Source organism: Macrosteles quadrilineatus, unplaced genomic scaffold, assembly GCF_028750875.1.
Source record: "Macrosteles quadrilineatus isolate MER2022 unplaced genomic scaffold, UCM_ALF_1.0 Scaffold_8__2_contigs__length_117827958, whole genome shotgun sequence".
In the NCBI taxonomy this organism is placed as follows: Eukaryota; Metazoa; Arthropoda; class Insecta; order Hemiptera; family Cicadellidae; genus Macrosteles; species Macrosteles quadrilineatus.
This window is the reverse complement of record NW_026542601.1, coordinates 96,082,203-96,094,242: the sequence shown is the minus strand read 5'-3', so window position 1 is coordinate 96,094,242 and position 12,040 is coordinate 96,082,203. Positions and strand designations below refer to the sequence as shown.

Genomic DNA, 12,040 nt, shown 5'->3' with positions numbered 1-12,040 from the left:
GCGCGTGCGTAGTGGCCAGTGACGTATGGTGTCCCAGCGCACTGTGCGTTACGGCTGCGCAGAACCACATTTGGATTTCTGTGCCTGCGTGCTTGTGTATTGTAATATCACCGATCTTATTGCATCATAGTCATAAGTGGTTTTAAAATACCAGTATTGTCCGGAGGCTATACCTATTAAATTTTTAATCATAGTTTGGTCGATGTTGAGCCTTCTGTTTGGGGATGTTTCGGTTTTATCTGGTTTTGATCGTTAATTTAAAAATACGAATCTCTTGATTTTTTTACAAGGTATAAATGTACTTATAGTTGTTCGTTGGTACTCTTGCATCCTTTTTTTTACTAAAGTTGTATAAATCGTGAGATGGTTTGAAGGTTGTATTTTTAAATATTTAGCCTATTTTTGATTTCAACCCTCGAAATAAAAACCACTTTTTAAGAATACATTTTTATAAAAGCACACAGAACTTTTTTATGAGGATTAGAGTTATAGTATTAAATCAATCTTTAGAATGTTAAATTTTCTGTAAACAAGGTAGTCTATTAATATTTCAGTTTATATTATTCATTCAACAAGGTTAATCAGCCTTAGTATATGATATCTTTTTAAGATGCTTTGTTATCTTACGTATGTGTCCTAATGGCTGAAATTTGCTATATTTATTATATGTTTTGTTGTAGAACAATGTAAATAGTTTCTGATCACTTATTTTAAATCGTTAATATTTTACAGTTGGGGTGAAAATAAGTTATTCTACAAAACAATTAACATTCATATTAAATATATTTTAATATCTTGGTAAGAAGCTACTTTTCTACTACATAATACACCTAAAGACTATTATTAAATTCACCTTAACGAAAACAATAATAATATGAACGTTACCATCATCTTTTAAATTGAAACTATAAAAGTAGTAGCCTAATCTTTGTGTGCAAACCTTTTAAACTTTAGCTTTTAAAGTTGGTAATAGAACTCTCTAACCTATATAAAAAAATCATTGCTAAATTTGGAAAATAATGGAAATAGTTATAAACTTTAGTTTATTTCTTTGAATATTTTTATCCAAGTTGTCACTGGTATTTTACCAACATAAATCAAACTCATATAAAACAATGGGTGATAATACGATATCAGCAACTGTCTCAGCACAACTTGTTGCTGATATTGACTCATCTGAGCGGCTGCTGACTCACCCTGTGACTCAGCCTCTGCAGCAATGCTAAAATACATTAGTTGCATACTAAATGCAAACCTTTATAAATGATAAAATATTTAATTTTATGTCAAAGGTGTCTTTTATAACACATATTAGGTGTTGTATAATTTGTCATTAAAATTATACCTTAACCTAAGAAGAAAAAAATATTTTATAATATTTATTAAAATATATATTTTATAATAATTTTAATATATTGAATTTAGTATTTATGTCTGGCATTTCTCGATTATCAAGATCCCAAATTACTTTTCATTTGTTCAGGTATTCCAAACTGTAATGCCTTTAAGTAAGGTACTCAGTAAAGGTTTGACAGTTTGAGCTAGCACCGCTACCAATATTACATAAACTCTGAACTTGTTGCCTTGGGTGTCCAACTTAAGTTCATAATATGGTTAGGATGTAAATTGAATGTACCAGCCAATATGATATATTTGGTGCGAATTTAGCATACATTGCTTTAGCTGTACCATCATTAGCATACAGATGATTAGTTAAAAGATGCATGCAGAGAGGTTCATTCATTTCGCAATATCATCCCAGTCTTTTTTTCTAAATTGTATTGAAAACAAATCAGTTGTTGTAATTTAATTGAACATTGCATTCATTAGAGTAGGTAAGAACTAAGAATGCTTGAAGAATAACACTCGATACCGTATTGACTAAAAACATAAATGATACAAAATATATGTTTACTACGACAAACAAACGTCTTTATTGGGTGAATTGTGTTTTATAGTATACTATATCCATAATTTAATGTCAAATTTGACATAAATATACTTCTTTTCATGCATATGTGGGGTTATTAAAATTTTAAAGTGCTGGTTGTAGCTTTAATTCAGTTCTCAACTGTTAAGCTATTTTATTAATATACCCAAAATTGTGTTTATGTAGGCAGCTGAATTAGGATTCAAAAAATGTTTTTGAATTTCACTCTGATTTTAAATTTTTAGGTGGGGCTATCATTATCAATTTGGAAGTTTTTAAATTCAAGAAAGGATAATACCCCTAAGGTGTTATATTTACGGGAATTAGTGTAATTGTCTATGTATGTGTGTGTGTGTGTGAGCTAGCAGTAAGTGGTATACATATGAGATGAGTAGGTGTAGATTACAGGTAGGACAGGTGCTGTATAAGGCACAGCCATGTAGTTGCGTCACACTCACACCTACGGTGGTCTGGCAACTTGGATATCTGACAGCAAAAACATATGGACAACATATGTGCCTAATATGTTTACATTTTCAGAAAAAAAATTTTATGCTAAACTTTTGGGGGAATTAGTTTAAATTTTTATGACAAGCCTTTTTAAAACTAATGTTGAAGATTGTGATTCCTGTTTTAAAATGTAATATAATTAGCTGAAACACTATAGTTAAGTATCGATTAATCAACCCCCAAAACTGGTAGTCTAGTGCAGATGCCTAAAGCTGAAGCGCTTCTGATTACAGACAGAGGTAGCAAAATTTGTTGTCTTGACAACCCGCTTTGGTGTACAGTCATCCATGATACCATTTGGTACTCGGCTGATCACAGGGAGGGTCAGCTAACACAGAAGGTCAAATATGGAGACACCTCTGTAAAACATAGGCTACTATGTTATCTATTTTGAGTGTTTAAAAATCCACGGGTAATGGTACCAAATGTATGGATGAGAACTGCAGCTAATCTCTTTCTCAAGGGGTAATTTCATCTGCAGCTAATTTCGCTCACTAGTTACTTGTTTGCTAGTCCAATGTCCACAGTTGAGAGTGAAGGAGTACACAGTCTCAGGCCAGGAAGTGTCTGCAGTGTGGTGGCTACTTGCCAGATAGTCTCTTTGATCGACTTCACAACAATTGTGTCTTTAACTCAATCCTTTTCTATATGAAAGTGAATTTATCTCTTCAAAATGCGGTTATGCATTTGTCTCTGTCATTTAATGGATTGCGCAAACAATTTAATGAATATATAGTAATATAGTAAATGATAATATCATAGTTCATGTATATAAATTGTTAGCACGCTAAGTAAATAAATTAATTATGTACTATTGTGTTTCCGTCTTATTTTAGCTGTGTTAAATGTACATTTCAAGGATGAATTAAACCTATTCTGCCATATTTTATGTATGTATTAATTACATTTTATTGTATGTCTACAATTGTTTGTTGTATTTTTCATATAACAATTTTCTAAGTTTTGAACTTAAATAGCTAGCTTATTCTTATTTCAACGAAAACAGTATAAATTCTATATGATTTAGTTTAAACCATTTTCATACCAATTTTTGAAACTTTAAAGCAAACATTGTGTTAGAAACAGTCATTTGACTTTGTCTATTACATTTGTGAAAATGTTTACTGACTATAAAGATTCTGATTCTTATTCTGTATGTAATTTTAATTTTGTACATTTTTTCTCATTAAGTATTTTAGAATTTAAAACTAATCCCCTAATGTTTATGGGTTTTTATATTTCAATAAACTACTGTATTACTTATTTTTATAAGAATAAGAATAAGAATCGTTTATTGCCGTTAAACATGTACAAGCAATGGGCAAAGTCACATTTAAAAAATATCTTAGCCTACTTAAAAATAAACAGATGTATAGGCCTAGATCTAAACACAGAATGGTAACATTGAATCGTTGAAAGTCTTTTTCAAGAACTTGTTGACACTATACATAGGGGTTTTCCACTAACCAATCTGACAAAACTTTCCAAATTTACTAATACTAACTTGTTTTGCGCTATGTTTCTTGTTTGACCATTTCCAACAAATATTTTATAACTTTTTATTTATCCTAAATTAGAATAAAGAAACTCTCAAATATCTTCCATAACAAATTTATAACATTGTATAAAGTTTTATAGCTATGTTAATTAAAATGTTTATCTTTTACAGTCTCACAACATAAATCTGAAACATTATATTTTAAAATTTGTTACAAAGACTTAAAAATAGTAAAATAATGTTTTAGGCTACAGATTAATTTAGGAATCAATTAAAAATCAAAATTATGTACCTGAAAATTTAAAAGTTATCTAAAAATGACACAATTGCTACACAGAACTGTGGTTTATCACAACGAAGGTGTAAGGGTGTAATTGTTTTAGGGTGGAATATGTTTATAGATCATTGACCCATGGCCTAGTTGAGTACCTCAATTCATCTTTGAATATTTAAGATTGTAGAGAATATTTCTAAAGGCTATGTTGGAAATGCCTTAATATGATTGTATACATAAATTATAATAGCAGCTACACAAAAAGGTTGTATTTTAAAAGTGTTGTCTGTACTTTAAGAGTTGTTGACTTAAGTTTTCCTTCAATGGGTTCCTTTGCTTATTATTACAAAATAAGTATTTTAATGTTTATAGTAATTTGTTTTTGTGTTAACCATCACAATAATCCTATGTGATAGTTTTTCTTTTTTACCATGAAAACAATGATTACTAAGAAATGCAAAGTTTAAACGTAAAAATTGGTGACTCGGTGGCTCAGTTGGTAGCGTCATGGACTTCGGGCCCAAGGCAGCGATGTCGTGGGTTCGGATCCTGGTCACTGCGACTAAAATTTATCAGTACAGTTCACCTTCGTATTGTACCGGCTCACCCCTTGCTTTGCTGGATACGTTCCACGCACAGGTAGTTTATGTGGACGGGCAAATGCAAGGTTAAAAGAGGCCGCCAACCTCTTAAAAAAAAAAAATAAATAACAGTGTTAAAATATAAATACCCCCGCCCCAGCAAACCTGCCGACTAAGCGAATTTCCATATCTCTGGACGTACCCCTCTTCTGGACGTACCCCTCTTCTATTGTCTATAGTCGATTGTCTGTAGCGGAGTCGGATAGCACAGAAGGTCTAATAATCAAACATTGAAAGCGCTACTGTACTAATTATTATTATTTTTTTTTTTCGAAGTCGTCCGGTTTTAGAAGGATTTGCCGCTGACATGTCAGCGTTGCTCGGCGTACGTCCGATTGTGATGTTGTTCATAGCGTGTATTGGTCACAATCTTCGGGGAGGCTCCTTCTGTGCACCCCATGCCCACCAACCTGCAGAGCGACGGCTTCGGTCCAGAAAGAGCTTTTTATCACGGACACGAGTCCTGGATGGATCACTTTCAAGCAATGTCAAGGTGGGAGGCCACGTTAACTAACTCTCCCATACCAGCCGGGGAGGAACTGGCTCCTAGTGGAGGCCTTCATTACACGGTGTGGAAGACCCCAAATCGAATTAGGGTCGAGGTACCAAAATGCAAGACAAACATGCAGAAATGGGGTCTCTTACCAGACGAAGAAAACATCTTGTGCGCGTGTGGTGCTGTTCAGGATCCCGGCCATCTGCTGATCTGCCCACGCCTAGATCAGTCTTGCACATTAGATGATCTTTTACATGCGAATGACAAAGCCATATCGGTAGCTAATTTTTAGAAAAGCGAAGACTGATTTCCGGACACGGAAAGTAAGTAAGTACTAATTATGAAATAACCTTAACCTATTATCAAATGTTTGTATTTCAAATGCACTTTTATGTCTGTAAATCAATGTTTTTGTTTGTGTTGCAGGCAAGACAAAGAGCGTCAGTCAAGTGGTTGCTGTCCAAAGCATACAACAACAGGGTGCCTGAGAGTGTGAGGGAACCGTTCTACAAGGACCATGAGGTAAGTAATAGAATCAACGACTGGTGTAAAAATAAAAATAAACCAAGTAAATATGTCAACTGCAAGCCATTATTGTATAAATAAATGTATCATGTTATCCGCTATAGGCTATTTTGTTAATATTACAATCTCTTCGCTGCCCAAAATGAACATAGCTTCAACTCCATTTTGACAATATAGTTATTATAATCTATGTTAGGATCATTTTTAATGTCTTATTGAGTTTTAAATATTCAAGAGCAAATCTGTTTGTTTGGTTGACCTTTACTTTTTCATATTATTGAGTGTGAATAGTTTTACATGTATCTGGCTGACATTATTGGTATTTTGACTATTTTGAGGCTGCTGTTCGATGTACAGTAGAGTCCCACAAACTCGGCGTAATGTGGACTGGAAGGGTGCCGAGTTTGTGAAATGCCGGGTTATCAGGAACTAGAGTTAAAAATAAGAGCAATACAATTTTTAAGCTTTTTAACCGCCTTTTTTTAGTTAGATTTATATTACAAGTCAGTATTAAGTCATCAGATATAGTACAACAAATCCTTAGTATGAGTTGCAAATGATTATACTTGAGCTGGCTTGTGTCCATGTTTAACTCGGACTCAAAAAATCACTAATTTTCTGAGCCAGGTGATGGCCGAGTTATCCAGACTGCCGGGTTATCCAGTGCCGAGTTTGCGGGACTCTACTGTACTATGGATGGTTCTCCTCATATTTTGACCATTGCCTGATACATTTTTATTTCTAAATATTTTGTTGATGTGACAGATTTAGTAAATAAATACTTATAACTTGTGACCTGTGAAATACAATTTAAATATTAACAGCTGTTTTATTAAAAAGTAGTGTAAAATTATCCATAGTGTCATATTATAAACAAATCTGGGAAGAAGACTTTAAAAGCCAATGGGGGAGAGCCCCAAAGGAATTTAGTTTTTTTTCCTTTTGATGGCTCATCTACATACCAAAACCTTTATCTAGACACCTCTACAAAGCTTCTACGCCCGACCGTCTTCAAATTACGTAGGTGCCACAAACACCCTGGTTTTTTCTCCTCTAACTTCATTGTAAAGCCGAAATCCTCCAAAAGTTTTATTGCTGGGTCTTCTAGAGTTGAATAACATGGGAAGGGAATCTTAAAGTTTATTATTGAAAAAATTTTATGATATGCTCAGGACAAATTACTTTTAATTTATGTTATACAATTGACTATGAACTCTAGTATGAATTATAATAACCAATTGTTTTACTAGTTACTTGTTATAGTAGTGTAACAAGTACTATATCTATGTTACTGGTAAGTACTTGACAATTGGGCTTTTAGTAAATGGTCCTGGCTAAAGAAACCCCTGATCTTTATAAGTAACAAAACATCTTACTCCATTCTACACTGGTGTGTTTGCAGGATCAGGAACACCTAAAGCCACAGCTGGTGCATGCTCTAGCCAATGCAGAGTTGTACTGTCAGGCGCTGGCCAACATCTACTCGGACCCCAACTACCACAACCTCAACAACTGGGGTGTGCTGCAGGTGTTGGCTAGGAAGGGGATCTACATCAATGATGCTCAACTCACAGAGACAGTGCTCATACAGACCAACCCCATCAAACTGGTCAGTCTCACCACTCACTCTGTTAACTTTTGTTGTGATCCAAAATAATACAAAAAAGGTTTTCATAAAAATGGCAACTGTAATCATATTGTACTGGCACCTTCTGATTAACCCTTCAGCAACGATTAGACGAGCCTTCCTTATAACTTGTAAAAAGACATTCCAGTGGTTTGGTGAAACACGCTCATCATAACGCAACCCGGTAGGAGGTTGCATCTGACGGCGAATTAATGGACGATTTCTTACTAGAACTGCATACATTGTCTCTTAGCTGCTCAGTATTTTACAGATGTTCCTGATTCCAGTAAATGCGAGACAGATGTATTGTTTTCAAGCGTGAAACCCGTGAAAGGTTGATACTATGGAAAGTTATGAACCTTTTAGAGAATCATTTATTTGTAAGTATGGCCCTAAAATTCCAGTTGATAGCACCCTAGGAGTTTTAAAATTCTATTTTGATGATGAAATTATGAATCTAATCATGACTAGCTCCAACACTTATCAAGGGCACCTATCTGGGATAGTTTGGCGCATTTTGGGAAAAAACTACTATAGCAGGTTTTGGCAAGCGTTAAAAAATCCTTCCTTGTATGACCAAAGATTTTGATTCAAAGTTGCGATTCTTGGACTGAGCAAAAGAATTGGTCACTCAAGATTAATGACTGTAACACGTCGTTGATGTTAAAGTGTTCCAAATGATAAGACCTATATTTAAAATATGGTTTTATAAATTAGTCTCTATCCTTAATATAAATTATGTCGACGGCTTTGATTGATACAAAGACAATATTATGTATGTATTCATAGTGTTGACTGTCCACAGGCAGCACATGTCAGTGTAATGGAGGCGCTGATGTCACTGTACTCCAAGGAGGTTGCAACGCCTGACAGAGTGTTGGCAGCAGTCAATAGGTTCAACCTTTCTTCTCCACCCCCACCACTGCCCCCGGACCACGAGGCAGCACTGCTGCTTTGGGTCAACGAGGCAACGGCTGCGCTCAACGAACGCATCCGGCAAGAGGCTAAGGTGAGTCTATAGGGTCATGTCTTGTGTAGTGGTTGTAGAACTGTGTTCTGAAGGCCTAAAGTTAAAGCTATATGTTGTTGCTGTAACATAGTGGTTTAGGGCCCACATAAAACTAATCTAGTATATCTAGTTGAAAAAGGAATGGATGTAGGATCTCAGGCAACGAGCAGTTTCTCTGTACGGAGAACTGCTTTCAGCACTAGACATCTGATAAATAATTAGTTATTGTGTGCTCTATGATTCTGTCTATTTGATTATTTTTTATGGTAAGTCACTAATTTATCAGAGAAACCCCTTATTGCATTAAGTATATAGATTTGTTAAATACAATACCTAGGAATTTGGAAATTTTTAAATGAAGTAATGCACTGAATGATGTAACTGTTTTGTCTGTACAGGACGACGTGCTACAGCTAAGGAGGGTGTCAGACTGGTCCGAGCTGAGTAACGGAGTGTGCCTAGCGTCTCTCATTGCCTTCTACTGCCCCGAGGACCTTCCTTGGCGACAGATAACCATCAACAAGGTGAGTCTAGGGCCTCCTGTATAAGTCCCCACTCTTTGGGGGAAAGGCGTGTGAAACATGTCAACTTATCAACCTGATTGAATACTAAAAAAATTTGTGATATTCAAATGCAGTATAACAGTATGATGCAATGACTGGTACATTGAATAAGGGTACATTGAAACAACCCCCTTTGCTCCCAACCTCTTTTTATCTGTGCGCGGAACATTAGTTTCAAGGCTTTAGGCTGTACTTTTCGATTATTTAATCGTCATGCACTATTCACAGTTCAGTAGTTGCTCGTACCTGTATACCTCTCTACTACCCCTCAACTATTAGTCGAATTAAATTTTATATTTTACAATTTCAGCCGAGGTGTTTTTACTTTGGCAGCTATTTTTTTCTTTGAAACGAGAAAAGTTAGTGGTTTCAGTGAAAGATGAACTTAAAACCTTAAATCACTATATCAATTAAAAGGTTTTTAGCATATTTAAAAAAAAATATTGTTTGTCTTATCGTACCTTTCCTTATAATATTGTAACAGCTGGTTTCAGGCAAATAATAAAAACTCGATTGTATTAAATAATAATGTGTAAGAAAACCTAAAGTGAATTTCTAATTTTGGGTTGGAATTAAAATTTATATTTTACTTTTCGGGACGGGGTTTGATCGGACTTTCAACGATTTTGCCGCTTCGCGAGTGACGATTACCCTGCTATTGTGAGAGTTGTTTGTTAATGATAGTTCTGCAAACACAGGAGGCGAAGTCATTTTGACGATCGGGCCAAGATCGCGGATCAAACTGACATTCACGTCATTACAAAAATTTTTGCCGTGACGGCAGAGTCATTTCGACGATCACACCTTGATTGTGAGTCATTTAGACGATCACATTGTGACCGTCGAGTCATTTCGACCATCACGCCGTGACCACGAGTCCCAAGTTTATGTAAATTACTTACTGTAAATTTTTACCCATTTTTTTGTTTTTATAGATCAGTGCCACAAACAGTAAAAATTGATTTAATTGTCTTTTTTTGCAACTGCAATACTAAAGACTTTTAAAGCAAACCCTTTTTATGAACAGGAAAAAATACCATCCCGTCCCATACCGATCTAAAAATTTAATCCTGTCCATCACTTCTCTTACCTGTGTAGACAGCTGTTTTTGATGCTGTGTCTATTACAAAAAGCTTTACTAACAGTTTAGTCCCATTGTAAGCCTATGGTCTTGTATGAGTAGCCATAATTGAGCATTTTGTCAGTAATTTGTAAATGTTTGCAGGTGCCGACAGTATCAGACAGGGTGCGTAATCTGATGCTGGTCAATCAGTTCTGTCATCACAGCCTCCCGTACAACGTCTTCCACATGACGCCTGAGGACATCTCCTTCATGAGAGGGTTAGTTGATTGTGGGAATGGTACAATCTTAGTTTACGAATACCAGGCTGGTAAACACTTGGTTTTCAAAGACTGTATACCACTCCTTTTGAATTTCAAGAGTTAAACATTAGCTACTGTCCTTAAAGCACAAATGTAAGCCATTTGATATTCAATTATTTCATATTCTTAATGTTCACTTTGTGAAATGACAGGGGAAAAGAGGAGGCCATAGCAAGTCCCATTTATGAAGTGATTTCACATGAACTTAAGAGAAGAAATAGCAAGGGTTGGAATAGTAGAAAGGGGTTTTCTTTTACAGTAGAACTAGCCAATCCATCAGTTGTAGTGTAACCCTTTGGATAGTCTCCGCTATGAAATGTCAGTACTGCTGTCAGTAACTGTGCTCTTAAAGTAACCATGTTTGATTAAAATTATCTGATCATTTAACACCTCTCATCCAACTATTTACCTTGAATGGCTTTTTATTATACTCATGATTCTATTGAAACCAAGTTTTTTTGACCTCATTAACATATTACCTCCACCTTCTTCGGTCTTCTACACCACACCAGTACACCTTATGTACACCACACCAGTTTCTCGGGTATTTCTTACCTTGGTCATTCCAACACTTTCTGGTTTTTTTTTTTAGGGGTCAAACACATTCAGTTTTACTGTTAAATATCTTACTAAGTAATCTATTTTGAGTTACCGTGCTCTGAACAAGCTATATTCTAATACAAGAGTGGACCAGTTAACATTGCATATCTACATGACTTACTATTGCTGTAACAGTTTCCTTTGTGCTATATCAAACAAACCAGTTAGCTAGATATTTTGTTTCAGGAGCATGCGTCCTAACCTCATAGTGTTCCTAGCCGACCTCTTCAATGTTCTAGAGATCCATCCGGCCAAGTGTGTTCGTTTTGACAAAGGCGCAGCACAATTAACTGAAGGTTAGTCAAATTACGTGACTAAATTATAAACATAACAAACTATTCAGCTAAATAACTAGTCAAATTGGGATGTGCAAGACTGGATCATAAGTTTCAGATGGGATATGTTTTTTTTATAATAAAACTCATTTGCTTTAAGTTCTTTAAAACACGTCTGATATAGTCCCAATCTGTTATTGCGGAAAATCTTGATCATTTTTTGCAATCGCAGTGACATTGAAAATTCATATTAATCACTCCATTGCAGTTGAAATTCCTGACCTGAAAAATCCACAATATTAAATTAATTCTCCATGAAGAGGGATTTAAAGTTCCTTGAATATGTCCGGTCTTTAACATCCCTATTACTTAACTATATTTTGTTAGTTAAATAAAAATACAACCACACTTATGATTGTAATTTGCTTTGCAAGCAATTTAAAATTTTGAAAGTATACATACTTATTTTGGCTTGTTTTTAATAATCGTTGAATGTCGAAAGCAACCACTATTTTAATTTTTACTTTGCTAATTAAGACTAATTAAATGTGCAAACTCATGCAATTGAGTAGAACTTCGATGCATCCTTGCATGTTGTCAAATTTACAAAAATAAAAAAATCTTCAAAATGAAATCTAACGATTCCATTTTATTTGCTGCTTCTTAGTTGACATTTGTTTTTAATAAGTAACCATTTTCATATATTCTT

At 34.8% G+C, this 12,040-nt stretch overlaps 1 protein-coding gene across 10 annotated transcripts in view; it reads left to right on the top strand.

The window, feature by feature from the left end:
- The window catches only part of LOC128999359 (patronin), a 110,738-nt gene that overhangs the window by 54,925 nt on the left and 43,773 nt on the right, over nucleotides 1-12,040 (top strand). For all 10 annotated transcript variants that reach the window (XM_054425819.1, XM_054425824.1, XM_054425820.1 and 7 more), the window contains 6 exons: nucleotides 5,776-5,871; nucleotides 7,277-7,483; nucleotides 8,307-8,510; nucleotides 8,909-9,034; nucleotides 10,299-10,414; nucleotides 11,243-11,352. In XM_054425819.1, the coding sequence (XP_054281794.1) occupies nucleotides 5,776-5,871; nucleotides 7,277-7,483; nucleotides 8,307-8,510; nucleotides 8,909-9,034; nucleotides 10,299-10,414; nucleotides 11,243-11,352 (859 nt within the window). The remainder of the gene's footprint in view (nucleotides 1-5,775; nucleotides 5,872-7,276; nucleotides 7,484-8,306; nucleotides 8,511-8,908; nucleotides 9,035-10,298; nucleotides 10,415-11,242; nucleotides 11,353-12,040) is intronic.